The sequence below is a fragment of the Malus sylvestris genome, chromosome 17 (genome assembly GCF_916048215.2).
Source record: "Malus sylvestris chromosome 17, drMalSylv7.2, whole genome shotgun sequence".
Lineage (NCBI taxonomy): Eukaryota > Viridiplantae > Streptophyta > Magnoliopsida > Rosales > Rosaceae > Malus > Malus sylvestris.
In genome coordinates, this window is record NC_062276.1 from 13,468,859 (window position 1) to 13,489,598 (window position 20,740).

Genomic DNA, 20,740 nt, shown 5'->3' on the forward strand with positions numbered 1-20,740 from the left:
TCATACAGCTCAGCCGCTACACCATTAAGCCCAAACGACATGCCGTCTTATGCGATGCTCAAACGGCGTTGTTCGCCCTTCGACTTCAGTCTTCCTTCCATGTCTCACTCTCTCTCTCTCTGAAGCAGACGAAGGGTTTTAAACCCTCACCCTCCTTCTGATTCCCGCGCTCTGAGAGCCTCTATGGTTTAAGCGCCAGTCAACCAGAAGCCACTGCAAACCCTAGAGTTTTGAAGGCGACGTGGTTTTGGTGCTGATGGACGTAGAAATGGACGCTTCTCCAAGCTTCTTCGACCCCGAGGACCTCACAATCAGAGAGAAGTTTCGTCGATACGGGTTCGGATCTAAATTTCTCAGTTTATCTGAAATTACTGTTTTTTTTTGTTTTTTTTTATTGGTTTATTTGGGGTTTTCTGGGATGAAGCTTGATTACAAAAATCGAATTTGTAGTCCTATTGTGTTTTTTAATGGAAATTAAGCTACTTTTGATTGGTAAATATCGGTTCAAGGATTAGGGTTTTGATGTCAGAGTGTGAAGGCTTAGAATTAATTTTCAAATTTTGCAACATGTAATGCCACTTCTCATCTATGATAAAAATAGTCCTCTTAGAGAGCCTTGAATTTCCGTGTATTGTTCCGATTGGTTTTACTTTTCGTATGTTTGAAGTGAACCTTTCTGGGTGTTTTTAGAAGTGTCATTGGTATGCATTTTGTGGTTTTTACTTATTGGTTTAATGTAATGCCAGGAAAAGGCACTTGACTTCAAGCATGTCGCCCCACCAAGAGAATTCAGCTTCTAAATACAGTGAATCTAGGCTACTATACGACGGGCAGAATTTACATAGCCCGACCAATGCTGCACTTCTTCTCGAAAATATTAAACAAGAAGTTGAAAGCATTGATGCTGATCACTTGGAAAGAACTTCTTTCTTAAGAAGGAGGTCGCCCATTGATGGCACAGATATGGATGATGGTGCTGGGTCAGTCCACCATTCAATCAAACTTTTCAAGAATGAGGAGCATTCACTGGCTGATGATGGAGATCCAACCTTTAGCCTTTTTGCATCTCTACTTGATTCTGCTCTTCAAGGTGCTTGAGCTAGACATACCTTTTAATATAGTCTCAAAATTTAGATTTCTGTTAGTTATATTTATATCCATTTTCAACATTTCCTTTTGAGAGTGCTTCTGGTATCAAGCTTCTTCTCAGTTTTATAAATTATATCAACCTTTCCTGATGAGCAGTTTGATGTCGCTTCTAATTGACTAACCTGCTTATCTTTTTGGTGGCTTGCAGGGTTGATGCCTTTTCCTGACCTGATACTAAGATTTGAAGAATCCTGCCGAAATGTTTCAGAGTCGATTAGGTATGTTCTGGTATTGAAAGTACTTTTTAAACTGGTATAGAAGCTGGTAGTATTGCTATACACACAAATGCTTATTGGGTTCTTCTACAGGTATGGTTCCAACATAAGGCATCGTGTTGTAGAGGACAAGTTGATGAGGCAGAAGGCTCAACTCCTGCTTGATGAGGCTGCTTCTTGGTCCCTTTTGTGGTACCTTTATGGGAAAGGAAATCTATCTCTAACCTTATGCTATAACTGATTTCCTTCACACATGTACAGATGCATGTTTACACTTCACACAAATGCACGTGGTGTAATTGGGCAATATGGATGTGGTAATCCATTTAACTTTGATAAATAAATGTGCGTGGAATCCAAAAATTTCATGGGAACAGACTGATATATACATTTCATCTAGAATATGTGAGTTTCTGACTGACTTCTGTCTACGGAGCTGTTGGCGTGGGTTGGCAAGTTTTTGCCAAGATGGGTGAGCTTGCTAGCACAAAGTTTTTAAATTTCAAAATCTTGGGCCATAGGCCCATGCCAAGCCTAACCCAGCCCTGGTCTGCCCTTTCCAATCATGTTGTTTTTTATGTTGTATGGATTCAGCGTATGAATGGAAATATCAACACAGTTCTGTAAATGTGAAAAGTCATCTGCGTTAAAGATAAAACTTCTTTCTGTACCAACTTACCATTCTTTATGTTACATTTGTTCTAATAATCTGAAATTGCAGGCAATCCAACAAAAAAAATTATTTGATCTTTGCTTGTTCCAATGCTAATCTATTTTAAAAGATTAGCATTTTCTAGGAATAAACTGTTTGTAGTGAAAACTGAGTAAATTAATGTGTATTTTATAGGTTTATTCAGCTATATACCCTGAGTTGTGTCTATTTTGTGGTTGGTGGAAGAAAAAAATTAATGTCTTTTGTTCCCTTTAGGTTAATAATATTTTCTTTTGGTTGCTAGTCTTACACTTATTAGCTCTAAGTTTAGTGTGACAGTTATTCTTCTTCTTGCAGGGACTGAAGAGATCCCTAAAGAGTTCATCTTGGTAATGCATTTTCCTTGTCATTAGTTGTTTGATTGGAAAAACATGTGAATTGATTTGTAGTAGAAATTTAATATATTAAGAAGTACAGGGAGGTTAGCCAAAAAACCAAAAAAAAAAAAAAAAACTCATTTAAATATATTGACTCATGGCAGTTGCCCTCAACATCACATTTGGAGGCTTGCCAATTTGTCGTAGAGGACCATACAGCACAATTATGTCTACGCATTGTTCAATGGCTAGAAGGCTTAGCCTCCAAAGCACTTGACTTGGAAAGAAAGGTTACCACTTACTGCTATAGTTTTCCCCAGGACATCTTTAATTGTGCAAAATCATTATTCTCTGGTTAATATATACCAATCTGTTGTTATGCAATCTTTTAGTTGTAGTATCACACCATGGCATGTATTGGCCTCTTTACTCAGTAAAGACACTGAGCTTTCACTGCTTATTGTAGACTTTTGTGTACCAGGAAATTTTGAAGTTGGAAAATTTAATACTTGCAGGTGCGGGGGTCTCATGTTGGCGCCTGTCTCCCAAGCTCTGGAATTTGGTATCATACTCAATGCTATCTTAAGAAAGGAGCCTCCAGTACAAATACCGTTCATCACCTGGATTTTGATGCTCCAACACGTGAACATGCTCAACTTCTACCTGATGACAAAGTATTTTTTGTTCTCTTACAAATTTAAGTTTTCTTAGATTTTGAAGTGCCATCGTCGTGCTTCAGGTGTCCATGCTCTTTTATTTGCATATAAAATTTACACATTTCAAATTAATTATCTGTTATAAAATTGAATTTCAAATTAACTAGGTTGTCTAGAGGAATTTTTCTATGACTGCCCCGCGTGCCTTGCTCTCCTTAAGTTACTAGTGGATTAATGCCCTTAGTGGACTTCACTGTCATGATATTTTGGCCCAAAGCTTACGTTTGGTCCAGCCTTTTAGGAAGACACTATAGTACGTAATGGAATATATATCAAGTTGTAAGTAAAAAGTTACTGGCATTATGTATTTTCTTCTAAGAAGAACAAAGAATATCAAGATATAAGCTGTTGTGTGGAAAGATGATAGTCTTTATAACATTATGAACCTTCTTTGTATATTGTCTGGAAATTGCTTTAAAATTATTGAAAGTACTTTAAATCCTGTGGAGTTGTAATTGATATAGTATGTGTGTGTTTGTGCTGCATGACAACACGAGTTGTTCTTTACAATGTAGTGTTTAAGCTCTACATTGTATGTGTTTTGGAGGGGCCAGGTTTTGTTAAGTCAGAAGCTCCAACCCCTCACCCCTTCTTTTTGGCTAGGGATGCATAAATCTACTTTTAACTTAAGTTATCAACTTGTAATTTTTTTAATGTCGAAGTATGTTACCTATTAAATGCGTTTAGGAACGTGGAATATAGGAACCTTAACGGGAAAATCTATGGAAGTAGTGGAAGTTATGGTGAGGAGAAAGATAAATATTATGTGCCTACAAGAAACTAAGTGGGTTGGTAGTAAGGCAAAGGATCTAGAAAACTCAGGGTTTAAACTTTGGTATTCGGGCACAAATAGAACGAGAAACGGTGTTGGCATCATCGTGGACAAGACCTTGGTACAAGATGTTGTAGATGTCAAGAGGGTAGGAGATAGAATCATGGCAATCAAGATTGTAATAGGACAAGAACTTATCAATGTGATTAGTGCGTACGCACCTCAAGTAGGGTTGGATACGAGTTCGAAGGAGAAATTTTGGGAAGATCTTGGAGACTTGGTGCAAGGAATTGCTCAGACGGAGAAGTTATTTATAGGAGGAGATTTAAATGGACACGTGGGCAGGGAGACAGGCAACTATGGAGGTTTTCATGGTGGCCATGGTTTTGGGGAGAGGAACGAGGATGGGGAAGCTATCTTGGATTTTGCAATGGCATATGATCTCTTCTTAGCCAACACCTTCTTTAAGAAGAGAGAAGAACATGTGATCACCTACAAGAGTGGGTCGTCAAAAACACAAATAGATTTTCTTCTAATGAGGAAAGGGGATCGTATAACTTGTAAGGATTGCAAAGTTATACCAGGAGAGAGCGTGGCTAATCAACATCACTTGTTGGTGATGGATGTACATATCAAAAGAGTAAGACAAAAGAACAAGACTTGGAAGTGCCCAAGGACTAGATGGTGGAATCTAAAAGAAGAAAAACAAGCCATTTTCAAAGAGAAGGTAATCACCCAATGTGTGTGGGATAGAGAGGGGGAAGCTAGCCAAATGTGGGATTCCATGGCTAGTTGTATCCGAAAAGTAGCAAAAGAGGTATTAGGAGAGTCCAAGGGCTTTGCCCCACACCAAAAGGAATCTTGGTGGTGGAATGAGGAGGTACAAACAAAGGTGAAGGCTAAGAAGGAATGTTGTAAAGCCTTATACAAGGAGAGGACCGATGAAAATGGTGAAAGGTATAGAAAAGCGAAGCAAGAGGCGAAGAAAGCTGTCAGAGAAGCTAAGTTAGCGGCTTACGACGATATGTATAAACGACTAGATACCAAAGAAGGAGAGTTGGATATCTATAAACTATCTAGAGCAAGGGAAAAGAAGACAAGGGACCTAAACCAAGTGAGGTGCATCAAGGATGAGGATGGAAAGGTTCTTGCTACAGAGAACGCGGTTAAAGACAGATGGAGAGGTTATTTTCATAATCTTTTCAATGAAGGACATGAAATGAGTGCTTCTTTAGGGGAGTTGAGTAACTCAGAAGAGTGTAGAAACTACTCTTTTTATCGTCGAATCCGGAAGGAAGAAGTGGTTGTAGCTTTGAAGAAGATGAAGCATAAAAAAGCAATAGGCCCAGACGATATACCAATCGAAGTGTGGAAACTTTTGGGAGAGACAGGTATAACATGGCTCACTGACCTTTTCAATAGGATTTTGAAAACGAAGAAGATGCCAAATGAGTGGCGAACGAGCACTTTGGTGCCTATCTACAAGAATAAGGGCGACGTACAAAATTGCATGAACTATAGGGGTATTAAGCTAATGAGTCATACAATGAAGCTCTGGGAGAGAGTCATTGAGCATAGATTGAGGCAAGAGACACGGGTTTCGGACAACCAATTCGGGTTCATGCCAGGGCGCTCAACCATGGAGGCAATCTATCTCTTACGAAGATTGATGGAAAGATATAGAGATGGGAAAAAGGATTTACACATGGTCTTTATAGATTTGGAAAAAGCGTATGATAGGGTCCCAAGAGACATTCTTTGGAGGATTTTAGAGAAGAAAGGAGTACGAGTAGCATATATCCAAGCTATAAAGGATATGTATGAAGGAGCAAAGACTGCCGTAAGAACTCATGAAGGACAAACCGAAAGCTTTCCCATAACTGTAGGATTACATCAAGGCTCATCCTTAAGTCCTTACCTTTTTGCGTTGGTAATGGATGAGTTAACAGGACATATTCAAGATGATATTCCTTGGTGTATGCTTTTCGCAGACGATATAGTGTTGATAGATGAAACTCAGGAAGGGGTAAATGCAAAGCTTAACCTTTGGAGAGAAGTGTTGGAATCTAAAGGTCTTCGCCTAAGCCGATCAAAGACAGAATATATGGAGTGCAAGTTCAGTGCAAATGGAGGCCAAAACGAGTTAGGGGTGAGGATCGGAGATCAAGAAATACCAAAGAGCGACCGTTTTCGTTACCTAGGATCTATCTTGCAAAAGAACGGAGAATTAGATGGAGATCTCAACCATAGAATACAAGCTGGATGGATGAAGTGGAAGAGTGCATCCGGCGTGTTATGTGACCGCCGTATGCCACTGAAGCTCAAGGGAAAATTTTATAGGACGGCAATAAGGCCGGCGATGCTGTATGGCACAGAATGTTGGGCGGTGAAACATCAGCACGTACACAAAATGGGTGTAGCGGAGATGAGGATGCTTCGTTGGATGTGTGGGCACACGAGAAAGGATAAGATTAGGAATGAGGATATCCGGGGTAAAGTAGGAGTAGCCGAAATTGAAGGAAAGATGAGAGAAAATCGGTTACGGTGGTTTGGACATGTGCAAAGAAGGCCTACTGACGCTCCGATTAGAAGATGCGACTATGGGACAGAGGTTCAGGGCCGAAGGGGTAGAGGAAGACCTAGGAAAACTTTGGAAGAGACTCTAAGAAAAGACTTAGAGTACTTGGATCTAACGAAGGACATGACACAGGATCGAGCACAATGGCGTTCTAAGATTCATATAGCCGATCCCACCCAGTGACTTGGATTTTCCAAGTCTCCAACCGAGAAGTTTTCCTCACTCGGAAAATTAAAGGAACACTACCCCAACCTACATGCTCCACTCAGAAAGCTTCAACATACAAGCTTCAACAAAAGAAAATTCAAAGAACTTAGTGAATAAGGCTTTGGTGTATTTAACACAATACGTTGAAATGAAGGAAAGCTTATTTATTGATATCCCCGATAAGCTACAAATATGTACATATACATGAGTCAAAATAAACACACAAGAGGGAGCCTTCACAAAGGTTGCTTAGGAGAAGTCTCAGCAGTCGGTAGAGCCCCAGAAAGAGAAGGCACCGGAGGGGGATCATTTGGAGCCTCAGTACTGGACAGAACCCTAGAAGGAGGAGGCATCAGAGGTTGATCATTTGGAGCTTCATTACGCGGTACAGCCCAGAAGACGAAGGCAATAAATGCCTTTGGAACAAACCCACAAATCTCTGATGATCAAGTAAAACCTGACCATCAGTTTCCTTCATCTGGTCAAGCTTCCTCTTCATGTTTGTAGCATAGTCATGTGCGAGCCGGTGCAACTGTTTATTCTCATGCTTGAGCCCTCTAATCTCCTGTTTGAGACTCATCACTTCAGCCGCCAATGATTCAACTTGGCGGGTTCGAGCAAATAGGCGTTGGGCCATATTAGACACAGAACCTGCACACTGAACACTGAGAGCCAACGAATCCTTAACAGCTAACTCATCAGACCGTTTGGAAAGTAGTCTGTTATCTTTGGGAGTGAGAAGGTTCCTGGCCACCACCGCAGCGGTCATATCATTCTTCATCACGGAATCCCCAACGGTAAGAGGACCAGTAGGGGAGACGAAGGATGGGCGCCATATGTTGTCTGGAGAAGGCGGGGCTGCCTCTTCAACAAGGTTCAAGTCAAAACGACGGTCGGAGGGGCCAGACATTTTCAAAGGTGTTGAAGAGAGAAGAGGTCGGACAAATCAAGATCTTAGAAGTGCAAGAATGAAGCTTCTACTGGTGGAGATTCAAGTGTGCTTTGGAACTTAATGCCAGCCCCTATAAAAATCTGCACTCGACGGAGCTTCAGAAATCGAAGAGGCGCCTGCTCAGAAATCGAAGAGGCGTTTGCTTTCTCAAAAGCTGGGCTGCTTAGAGATCACGAGGGTTGATCTCAGAAATCGAAGAGGCGTTTGCTTTCTCAAAAGTTGGGCTGCTCAAAGACCACAAAGGCCGATCTCAGAAATCGAAGAGGCGCTCGCTTTCTCAAAAGCTGGGCTCCCCAGAGACCACGAGGGCCGATCTCAGAAATCGAAGAGGCACCTACTTTTCCAGCCTTGTCAGCACCTGTCACACGCACACTTAGCTTTGCGGAAATTATGGGCATTCTATCGAAGACTTCTGGGGAAGTAGAAAACACATGAATCTTACTGTTCAATCACCCACTTGCCACACGCAACAATAGCTCATGGGTACCACAGAAAACTTTGCCAAAGTTCTCTGCCAAAGTTGAGCACGTGAAGCTTGCAGCTCCCACTACATCGCTCTGACCAAGAAGGGTAAAAGAATAGCAAATAAACAGCACTAACAAAGTTTAAACCCATAAATTTTGAAGGTCTAGCTACCATATTATTACCCACAAGGGTAAAGGAACAGTACCACTGCTGGATAATTGGAAAGTCCCTGTGTGTCAACCTCTGTGCTTCGTGGCAAGGTAGACTAGCAAACATGCCCAACCTTTACTCACATTCGAGAAAACACTCCCAATAAGATTGCTTGCTCCAAAATCGAAGAGGCACCGTCCTCCGAATCTCGAGAGCCAGACTCCCAACATGACTACTTTCTTAAAAATCGAAGAGAAGCTTCGTGGCAAGGTAGACTAGCAAACATGCCCAACCTTTACTCACATTCGAGAAAACACTCCCAACAAGATTGCTTGCTCCAAAATCGAAGAGGCACCGCCCTCCGAATCTCGAGAGCCAGACTCCCAACATGATTACTTTCTCAAAAATCGAAGAGACACTGCTCCCCGAATCTTCGAGAGCCAGACCCCCAGCATGATTGCTTTCTCAAAAATCGATGAGGCATCGTTCTCCGAATCAATCGAAGAGGCGCTCGCTTTCTCAAAAGCTGGGCTGCTCAGAGACCACGAGGGCCAATCTCAGAAATCGAAGAGGCACCTACTTTTCTAGCCTTGTCAGCACCTGTCACACGCACACTCAGCTTTGCAGAAATTATGGGCATTCTGTCGAAGACTTCTGGTGAAGTAGAAAGCACATGAATCTTACTGTTCAATCACCCACTTCCCACACGCAACAATAGCTCATGGGTACCACATATAACTTTGCCAAAGTTGAGCACGTGAAGCTTGCAGCTCCCACTACATCGCTCTGACCAAGAAAGGTAAAAGAATAGCAAAGAAACAGCACTAACAAAGTTTAGACACATAAATTTTGAAGGTCTAGCTACCATATTATTACCCACAAGGGTAAAGGAACAGTACCACTGCTGGATAATTGGAAAGTCCCTGTGTGTCAACCTCTGTGCTTCGTGGCAAGGTAGACTAGCAAACATGCCCAACCTTTACTCACATTCGAGAAAACACTCCCAACAAGATTGCTTGCTCCAAAATCGAAGAGGCACCGTCCTCCGAATCTCGAGAGCCAGACTCCCAACATGACTACTTTCTCAAAATCGAAGAGAGGGTAAAGGAACAGTACCATTGCTGGATAATTGGAAAGTCCCTGTGTGTCAACCTTTGTGCTTCGTGGCAAGGTAGACTAGCAAACATGCCCAACCTTTACTCACATTCGAGACAACACTCCCAACAAGATTGCTTGCTCCAAAATCGAAGAGGCACCGCCCTTCGAATCTCGAGAGACAGACTCCCAACATGATTACTTCCTCAAAAATCGAAGAGACACTGCTCTCCGAATCTCGAGAGTCAGACCCCCAACATGATTGCTTTCTCAAAAATCGAAGAGGCATCGTTCTCCGAATCTCGAGAGCCAGATACCACAGACCACTTTTTCAAAGTGCTCTGACAGAGTTAAAACATGTGAAACTGGCAGCTCCCACTACCGTGCTATGACCAAGCAGGGTAAAGGAATAGCATTACTACTTGTTGTTAGGGAGACTCCTATATATGTCGACCTCCATCCCCAACGGACAGGCAGACCTGCAAAAATGCTCAACCCTTCATCATATCTGAGAGGGCACTCCCAACGAAGCCTTTCGAAATATTCAGCTTTCTTTCCCCCCGATAATACCTCTGCAAACAAGCTATACTAGAGCAAGAATATCTCATATCATCAGGGTTAAAAGCAAGAGTATCCCATATCATGCTTTTTCCCTGTCTTTTCCTTTGGCCTTGTTTTTACCTGCAAGACAAGGAGAAAGAGAGCAATCAGTCAGCACTTGGAATCAAGCTTCCAGCCAGGAACTGACTGCCTGGAACCCCTTACCTGATTACTTACCTGGCATTGCTCTCGAGTACTCATCTTCAACATCTTATGTTTCCAGGAAAGATTCCGCATCTGCTTGAGGAACAGATAGGGCAAGTGCGAAGGATACAAGGAAGCATGTGGAGACAAGCGTAACAGCACACGTGCCGATACATCCATTACTCTGTCAAAAGCAAAAGTATCCCATATCAGCAGGGTGGAACGTACTCTAGATTTGATGGACTTGTTTTGACCCTCAAATTCTTCAGTCGGCCTTATACTCTGGAGGAAACCAGAAAACCCTCCAGCTCAGTTCAAGAATAAGCCTGTGGAAAGTTACTTCTTCAAAAGCAAAAGTATCTCATATCATCTCTTCTCATTTTTCTTCTCTTTATCCTTCATGCTGCTGCAAGATGGGGAGAAGGTGAACAATCAGTCGGAGCTCTGATTGCTTACCTTGTCTGTCACCTCTTTCAGCAGACCCCCTAGCTCGGCGACTTGGGGGACTCCTACTACATGGTTTGTATCGCGCTTGACCAAGCCTGAAACTACAAGTAAGCTTCAAGTGAAATTGATACATTACCTTGTGCTTCTCCACCAGTTAAAGATACCACCCCTGGATGGAGGAAGAGTACTTCCAGAGAAGATGCCACATCTACCTATGAGACAGATAAGGCAAGTCAAGACGACACCACACTCCGATACTTAGAAGTTTCGTGATTACGAGATCATTCTCCCACAATATTTCCTAATGTCATTTGTACTAAATCATTCACTTGTACTCACTAAAGGAGAGCTTGAACCTATGTACTTGTGTAAACCCTTCACAATTAATGAGAACTCTTCTATTCCGTGGACGTAGCCAATCTGGGTGAACCACGTACATCTTGTGTTTGCTTTCCTATCTCTATCCATTTATATACTTATCCACACTAATGACCGGAGCAATCTAGCGAAGATCACAAAAAGCGACCGTTTTCGCTACCTAGGATCTATCTTGCAAGAGAACGGAGAATTAGATGGAGATCTCAACCATAGAATACGAGCTGGATGGATGAAGTGTAAGAATGCATCCGGCGTGTTGTGTGACCGTCGTAAGCCACTGAAGCTCAAGGGAAAATTTTATAGGACAGCAATAAGGCCAGCGATGTTGTATGGCACAGAATGTTGGGCGGTGAAGCATCAACACGTACACAAAATGGGTGTAGCGGAGATGAGGATGCTTCGTGGGATGTGTGGGCACACGAGAAAGGATAAGATTGGGAATGAGGATATCCGAGGTAAAGTAGGAGTAGCCGAAATTGTAGGAAAGATGAGAGAAAATCGGCTCCGGTGATTTGGACATGTGCAAAGAAGGCCGACTGACGCTCCGGTTCGAAGATGTGACTACGGGACAGAGGTTCAGGGCCGAAGGGGTAGAGGAAGACCTAGGAAAACTTTGGAAGAGACTCTAAGAAAAGACTTAGAGTACTTGGATCTAACGGAGGACATGACACAAAACCGAGCGCAATGGCGTTCTAGGATTCATATAGCCGACCCCACTTAGTGGGAAAAGGCTTTGTTGTTGTTGTTGTTGTTGTTGTTGAAGTATGTTACCTATTGGGGTTTGAGGCATTTTAATTTCTTTTAATTTTCGTAGGTTCAGAATATCTGCCATATGTAACTTCTATTTTATCCTGCATGTATGTTTCTATCAGATAAAATTTAACTATTATACGCCTGCAGAAACAAGATGAATCTCTGTTGGAAGATGTCTGGACTCTTTTAAGAGCTGGAAGACGGGAAGAGGCATGTCACCTTTGCCGGTCTGCGGGACAGGTTAGTGAAGTTGTGAAAAATATGAGATAATACTTTATTTTATGTTTGTTGCTCTCTTGACACCTGCTAACATTTCGGTAGCCATGGAGAGCTGCAACTTTGTGCATATTTGGAGGAATTGATGAGTTTCCGTCAGTTGAAGCTGTGGTGAAAAATGGAAAGAAGAGAACTTTGCAAGCCATTGAGTTAGAAAGTGGCATTGGCCACCAATGGCATCTGTGGAAATGGGCATCATATTGTGCATCGGAGGTAGGGTTGAAAGGATTTAGGAACATAAAATTCTGTCCTTTTGTATGGATTTCATACATTGTTAATACTTAATTATATAAATATTTTCTGTTTTGCTCCTTGGTTTTCTCATTGTTCCTAATGTTATAGAATTATCTGTTGCTTTTTATTCCTTTCTTCCCCCCTGAAGTATTTTAACATGCTAAATTTCCTTTCTATTTATTTTGAAGAAAATAGCTGAGCAAGATGCTGGGAAATATGAAGCAGCAGTGTATGCAGCACAATGTAGTAATTTAAGGCGCATGCTTCCAATCTGCACCGACTGGGAGGTATTTGTTCCCTTGCCCCCAAAATTATAAGAATCCTCAAAATCTTTTTTAATTACATCTACTGTTTAATGATTCATATTTTGTGATTTTTTTAATTGTTAGGTAACTTCTATCAAAAAATTAAAGTGCCACTTTGCATAGTGCGAATGTTGCTATTCTTGCTGCACTCTAAAACTAGTTTACACGTGTTGGATTGTTGTACTTGGAGATTCTTGATAGCATTATATTTTTTTTCCATTCCCTTATAACAACACCATTAGTTTTTCATATTTCTTAAATCTAACCAAAATATTTGCAGTCAGCATGCTGGGCTATGGCAAAATCATGGTTACATGTTCAGGTGGATTTGGAATTGGCTCATTTGGAACCAGGAAGAATGGATCAATTTAAAAGCATTGGAGATGCAATTGATGGAAGTCCTGGACATATTGACGGAGCTGTTCAGCCTTCAAATGGACCAGGAATTTGGCCGCTCCAAGTTTTGAACCAACAACCACGACAACTTTCAGATCTACTCCAGAAACTTCAATCAGGGTATATACACAATGCATATGCATTTTTCATTCTGATTTTGAGCTGTCATTTTCTGCAGTATTGCTTAATGTTAATGAAAGAGTAGTTTCTTTGAGATGAAAATTTCTTTTTGTTTGAATTAGGGAATTAGTTCATGAAAGTGTTACTCGAGGATGCAAGGAGCAGCAACGTCAAATTGAGGTATCTTCAAAAACAATTAGTTGATTCTCTGTTTGTTTCTATGGAAAATAGTTCCACCGTTTAGCTTCATGGATTGGAAATTATTTTCTATTGTTTGATTCAATGAGAATTTCTTCTCCTGTGGAAATTTCTTTAGGACACACACATTTCCTTTTTGTTAGAAATGTATTTTATAATTTTTATTAACAAAAAAAAAAGAAAGAATCCCCCTAATATCAACCAAACAGACAAACACACAGTAAAATAAATGTTATAGAAAAGTGTTTCTCAAACACTTGTGCTAGGTTAAAGCCTTGATCAAAATGTATCTCTCAAACACTTGTGTTAGGTTGAACCCTTGACAAAATATAATAAGATATTCATAATTTTTTTTTTCTAAAACATCAGAGAATTTTATGAAGAGTTGTTTTGAAAAAAATTCTTTGGGTGGAAAACCTTTGCTCAAAGAAATTTGATTTCTTCCAAAACAAATTTCTATGAGATTGTGTAAATGTTTTTGCTTGAATCATGTGCGTGTTTCTTTTTCTTGACAAAAGAATTGCAAGGTGTATGAATTGTATATTTATATATGCACCTACTGTCTATTTATCACTTTTCTATAAGTATGTGTGTACTATTCCTTTTATATATAGAGAGATAATATTCACACACCCCACATTACTTCCACCACACCCTTTTATTTGTTTTATATTTTTTTGATATTCTACACACCACTAGCACTTGATAGAAAAATATTAAAAAATTAAAAGGGTGTGGGGGAAGTAATTTGGGGTGTGTGAATATAATCTCTCTATATATAAGTCCTCACTCCTTGTATACCATACTTGGGGGCCTGCTTTTCATTTCTTTTCTTGTTTTCCTTCTGTACTTATAACAACAAATTGTTTGACAGATGAAACTAATGCTAGGAGATATCTCACAATTGCTGGACCTTATATGGTCATGGATAGCCCCTTCAGAAGATGATCAGAGTTGCTTCAGGTAATGTTGGAGTTGCATGCACCTCAGTTCTCTGACCTCATGTGTTAGAGATGACTATGTTTCATAGGGACCAATGAATTCTTTGTTCCTGGGCCTTTCAGCATTTGATAATTTTGTGTGACCAAATACCAAACTCATACAAACCAGTGTACAGTTTATGTTCTGCCCCCTGGAAAGTCTCAGTGATTGGGATGGCTGAAAAATGTAGCAGTTCAATGCAATATGCAAGTTCTTGAATGGATGATCACTATGTAATGATTCTCCATGTTACTTTGTTTGGTGATTACTTTCGTACATGAATACCTCGGTTTCAAGATATTTTTGTAAAATCAGTTTCGATATTTTTTGTAAACAAATTTATTGCAGTCTTCCATGTTCCGCTGAAACAAACAAATTAGGTAGTTGTCTAATGTTTTAGGATTGGTTTAATGACTAATGGATGTCGTTTTTTTCTTTATTAGGCCCCATGGAGATCCTCAGATGATTCGATTTGGTGCTCATCTAGTGCTTGTGCTTAGATATTTACTTGATGATGAAAATAAGGATACTTTGAGAGAGAAGATTATGAATGTTGGTGATCTCATTGTACACATGTGAGTAGCTTCATATCATGTCTAGTGCAAATGTTATGTGATACGGTACGAACTATTGTTGAATAACAAAAAAGAGAACTTGGGGTAACAATATGAGACAAAGTTGGACCCCTTGAATGAGCTCAGTGTGGATAAGGGGTGTTTCTCATGTCTTTGGAGACGGCTTGAATTTTGTGTCACGGAGATTTCTATTCTATTATAAGAGGATTACGTGTGTGTAGGTATTTGGGTGGATGCGGCTAATTGGTTTATTGTTCATTAATGGTTGGTGAATCTAATTCTAGGTATGCCATGTTTCTGTTTTCCAAGCAACACGAGGAGTTGGTGGGTATATATGCTTCTCAACTTGCACGCCACCGTTGCATTGACCTCTTTGTGCACATGATGGAACTGAGGCTAAACAGCAGGTTAATGTTTCTGTACAATGTTCTCCTGTTACTGTTTTTAACAAAATATATGTAGGGTATTCAAATTTGAAAATGTATCGTAATTTATGATAGCAGGATATCAAAAAATTGCAGGGTATTCTATGCAGGTCGTATAATTTTTTTTTCTTGGATGGAGATGGGGGAGACATGCAGATTTATTTATTACCCCGTATGTATTATTTATATTTATATGTTGTCTCTAAACAGTGTGCATGTCAAATATAAGATCTTCCTTTCTGCTATGGGGTATTTACAATTTTCTCCCGTGGACAACTCAAAAGGAAGTTTTGAAGAAATTGTTGAGAGGTATTTCTTGTTTTTTTATCCTACTTTACTTTTGGGATAGGAAGAAAGCAATTTGATTGTTCTATATGTTATTCTACTTCTAACAAGCTGTTTAAACAGGGTTCTGTCAAGATCTCGGGAAATGAAAGTTGGCAAGTATGATAAGTTATCAGATGTTGCAGAGCAGCACCGGCTGCAGAGCCTTCCGAAAGCTATGGTTGTCCAGTGGCTATGCTTTACACCCCCCTCAACAGTTACCAATGTTGAGGATGTCAGTACAAAACTTCTTCTACGAGCTTTGATACACAGGTAATGGTTGTACCATGTTGTATAGCTCCGTCTAGGTTTCTGGAACATCAAGCTGGTTTCTGGTCAGTATATAATTCGGAAATCAAACAAAAATGATTAAACAGCATGAAAGTTAGTTCTTTTCTTTTTGTGATGTGTTAAGATGATGTATGCTTTCTTGTTAGAGAAAAAAAGGTAATTTATATCTTAAGGTTGTAGTTCTCGTCTTGGTGAGAACTACAACCTCTAATTGTTGTACTAGCTCCATGAGATTCTTTAGGTGATATTTGTTGTTGATGCATTCTCATTGCATCTTCCTTGCCTGCTCTATTTTGTTTCGGTCCTTCAATTTGTCTATTTTAACCTCTTATTTTCTCCCTTTAGCAACATATTGTTCCGGGAGTTTGCCCTGGTTTCAATGTGGAGAGTTCCTGCAATGCCCATTGGTGCTCACACATTACTTAGTTTCCTTGCTGAACCTTTAAAACAACTTTCAGAATCTTCTGATACCTTGGAGACTTACAACGTGTCTCAGAATCTCAAAGAGTTCCACGATTGGGTATGCTTTGTTTTTATGTCCCCCCTCCTCGCTTTATTTATCTCTCTCTAACCTTGTCAACTTACTAGTAATTTAGTATGTTATCAAATCCTTGTGAAATTTTATATCATTTATATATGTCTATAATAATTTGTTATTTATTTTGAACAGAGTGAGTATTATTCTTGTGATGCAAAATATCGCAACTGGCTCAAAATTGAATTAGAGAATGCAGAGGTTTCTCCTCTTGAACTCTCAATGGAGGAAAAACAAAGGACCGTTTCAGCAGCCAATGAGACTCTGAATTCATCTCTGTCATTGTTACTGAGTAAGCTGATTATTTCTCTTATTAAATGTGAAAACAAGCTTAGAAAGATATCTTTGTTTGGCTTGTATTTGTTTAAACAACAAAGATATTCCCGAGGACAATGGGTTTAGATCCATTATGTGTCCCTTTTTTTTCTATCTAATTTTCACTTTTTTCAGATTTAATTTTAGTTGCTTGACATATAAATAAGTTGTCCTTGTATTGTAGGAACTGAAAATCCTTGTTTAGCTTCAGCTCAAGATCATTTGTACGAATCTGTGGAACCTATATTTCTTGAATTGCACGCCACCGCAATGCTTTGCTTGCCATCTGGTGAATGTCTGCCTCCAGATGCAACCGTGTGCACTACATTGATGAGTGCTCTGTACTCTTCAGTGAGCGAGGAAGATGTGTTGCATAGGCAACTAATGGTATGTTTGTTTGTGGAAGCTGATAGGAAGAAAGGATAAAATAAATGTGTATTGATAGATTCTCCAAACTTACATCTAAGTTTCTCTTGGTGTGGGTTCTCATTGGTGAGAACAATAAGAGGCTGACACTGTCCAGAATATTGTCCCTTTACCTACCTAATCTTTTATGCATTAACCTTTCTGTTTCTTTCTTCACTTTTCTTCTGCTCACTAACAGGAATCTTTTTGTTCCTCCACAGATAAATGTCACCGTACCCTCAAAGGACAATTACTGTGTAGAGGTTGTGCTTCGCTGCTTGGCAGTGGCAGGTGATGGTCTTGGGCCACAGGAACACACTGATGGGGGTCTTCTTGGTACTGTTATGGCTGCTGGCTTCAAAGGTAAGTAATATTATTGATACTGCAGTTCTATTGTGCTTTGCTCGATGCCCTCTCTGGTTTTCTTTGATCTTCAAGTAAATTTTTAGGGCTCGGGCTTTTCGGCTTTGCTTGATGTGAGATGAATTTTATATTGGAATTTCTAGAAAAAGCAAAGGTTAATAAATGGATTGTTCGGCAGCTCTCTATGTTCAACCTACCATAATCTTCAGAAATTGATCAAAGTGTGGTCGCGCTGCTATAGAATCAAAATTGAATGAACTGTACTCTTTGTATGCTGAATGAAAGAAATAGTAGGAGACAAGGCGATTAAGCTGATTAATTTTCGTTGCAGGTGAGTTGCTTCGTTTTCAAGCTGGAGTTACCATTGAGATTTCCCGATTAGATGCTTGGTATTCGAGCAAAGAAGGTTCCCTAGAGAGCCCAGCAACGTACATTGTGCGGGGCCTTTGTCGTAGGTGCTGTATTCCAGAAGTCATTCTTCGATGCATGCAGGTAACCTTCTTCCCAAGTAGCCTTCTACTAGAAATTTATCAATGAATGATTACAGAGTAACAAGAACTGTGCACACCTTTTAATGGTATAATGTATGTCACAATATGCAGGTCTCTCTTTCGCTTATAGAGTTGGGTGTTCCACCTGAAAGCCATGATCAGTTGATCGAATTAGTTGCTAGCTCTGAAGCTGGGGTCCTTCATTTGTTTAGTCACCAACAATTGCAAGTAAGCTAATAGATACTTCTCATTTATTCACCACTGGCGGGTAGAAAGTTTATAACTCGAGGCTTTGAGCATATTGACCCTTTATCTACGAGCAGTCTCCCACCTTTTGACAATCAGATGAAAATGGCTATTCCTCCTTTTAGGGTCACTTTTGTAGTGTAAATTAAAACCCTTGCCATCAAGATTTCAACCGAGAGCCATTGCCTTCCCCGTACCATTGCCTTCACTTGGGAAACTGCTGTGGAGCTCCCTCTTATACTTTCTCGTTTTTGCATCCGTTGATTAACATGACCCGACTTACTGAACTGCTGTGTCATCTGCAGGAATTTTTGTTGTTTGAGAGGGAATACTCCATAAGCCAAATGGAGCTTGAAGAGGAGCTTTCTTCTTGACTTGTTGGTCAAGAAAAGGTCTCTTGGTGCTTACTGCAAGGCTGATAGGGTTGTAAAATGGTATGCTTCGTAGTTTTACGGTCGGAGGTATTCCGAATCGCTATCCAACGACAGCGGTGCCGTCCGCAATGTTTTTTTGAATGCGTTTACCCCGCTGAAACTCATATCAAGATTTTCTTGTTTGTATAGGTTTTTGTAAGACTTGTCTTGGTAGGTGGTTGAATGATTAAGGAATATCGATGTTTTATTAATTTATTTTTGTCGAGAAAGATGGTTGTTTTTCATATTTTATTTTTTCTAAACATATTATTATTGCTACTGTTCTTAGTTTTTCGATAAATGATTTTCACAGGCATTTTATTTTATTTTATTTTTGATAGAAAAGAAATTCATTAAAGAGAAAAATCCATAGGACAACCCGTTTGAGTACAATCAAAGAGAAAAGCCTAACGAGCGGCCAAAGGCAAAGTTCTATCGCAAACATGAAAAGCCTAGCACTAGTTACAGCATTCGCCAGACAGCTTGTCTCCAACAGATGTTTTCAAAATACCCATCAAGCCAATGAACATCATCCAGAATGGACTTTAGCCTCTAGGGGTTATAACTTATAAGAGCCACGAATAGACTCAATCACCAGCTTCGAGTCACCTTCAACAACAATACGACTAAAACCTCTTGATTTCGACATTGAATTGAAAAAATTAAATGGGTATTCGAAGATAAAAGTAATTAGTGGTGCGTAAAAGAAAAAAAATACTGTAGGAAAAAAGTGATAACTGCGTTAAAATAATAATAAAGTAGAAACTATTTTTACTAAATAAATATTTTTTTGGTTAAGGAAAAAAGACTCAAGGTTAAGGAGTTATCAATTGGTATGAGATAAAAAGGTTACTATAACGGCAGTGTTTTGCTTAATCCAAAATGCAAACAAATTAAACACAAAATAGACAGTACTACCACCACTTCGCACCAATGTTCCAAGTTTCTTCAATATGGTCGATGTTTTCATAAATATTGAAAAAATAAGAGAGATTTGAAATCTTAATCCAATATTGAAGAAACTCTTATATTTTGTTTAAATGTTTGGCATTCTCTAAAGTTTATGTTGATCCTAAAAATACAATGTCTAAGCGGCATGCAGACCGAGTAATTATGAGCTAACTACGGACTAGTTTGATATTGTTGTACTTTAAAAAAAAAACTGTTTTATGCCCTAAAAATAATCAATTGTAAAATAAAGCAGTTTCATTGTTTGATAAATTTTTATTGTAAAAAAAAAAAATTTACAATAAAAGTACTTTTGACAACAAAAAAAAAACAATGTTCAAATGTTCGGTAAACTTTTATGTAAAACTCTTATGATTATGTTAAATGACTAAAAATGTATAATGTTAAATGTGATATAATAATTTTTTCAATTTTTTTAATTTATAATTTCATCTTCAATCTTCAATCTTCAATCTTCATCATTTATCTTTATTTTATTTTATTTATTTATAATTTTAGCTTCCATCTCCCTCGTTTTATCTTTAATTTATAGTTTTATCTTCCATCTCCCTCATTTATCTTCTGATTCTTCTACATCTCCCGATTCTTGTGCACCACTGGCAACCCTAAAATTCCAACCCAGCCCTTACCACAGTTGTGGCATCTACTACCGGGATCTAAAGCCGAAGAACGACGGCAACCTAAAGGTCACCTATATCGGACTCAACGTACTTAAAGCAGATTCTCACCCCTGTCGCCAACACCATCGAGGCTTCCGGTGAAGTTCCAAAACCTTTAGTACCTCTGGATCGCAAGCATTTCGTCCCTGGAACAGTTCCCGTAAAGCCGAAATCTCCAAAAGATCATCCTCCCCAATAACAGAATCGTCGGCGGCCTTGAATTCCTCGTCGAAGCCGGACTCGACTCGCTGAGGGACCTTGTGCTCTCAAACAATCGGAGTCAAAGATCTGATACGATGAGGGAAACGAGAAGGAGAAACGTAGAGGGTATAATTGGGTTTAAGAAAGTTTCATTAAACTCTACTATTCATCTGCCTACTTTGAAAAGAAACAAAAAGTTTTGAGAAGCAGCAAATCCTGCTTCCATTTTTCTGCTTATTTTGGTTGGAACTTTGGAAAGAAGCATTTATTTTTACATTTAAAAAACACATTTTACACCCCAACCATTTTTCATAGTTGTTTTTTTTTTTTTAATTTCAACTATACCAAACTGGTACTACATCATTTTT

General features: G+C 39.5%; 1 protein-coding gene across 1 annotated transcript; it reads left to right on the forward strand.

The window, feature by feature from the left end:
• Positions 1-71: 71 nt before the first annotated feature.
• Positions 72-18,773, forward strand: LOC126610681 (nuclear pore complex protein NUP107-like). Its single transcript, XM_050278786.1, has 24 exons — positions 72-336; positions 747-1,090; positions 1,298-1,367; positions 1,458-1,571; positions 2,372-2,405; positions 2,558-2,683; positions 2,909-3,067; positions 11,798-11,890; positions 11,972-12,139; positions 12,349-12,447; positions 12,746-12,981; positions 13,104-13,161; positions 14,054-14,142; positions 14,604-14,735; positions 15,020-15,142; positions 15,371-15,469; positions 15,569-15,757; positions 16,121-16,295; positions 16,446-16,602; positions 16,810-17,012; positions 17,252-17,393; positions 17,725-17,885; positions 17,996-18,112; positions 18,436-18,773. Exons 1-24 carry the CDS (start codon positions 257-259, stop codon positions 18,502-18,504), a joined length of 3,237 nt encoding a protein of 1,078 aa, XP_050134743.1. The 5' UTR covers positions 72-256; the 3' UTR covers positions 18,505-18,773.
• Positions 18,774-20,740: the final 1,967 nt, after the last annotated feature.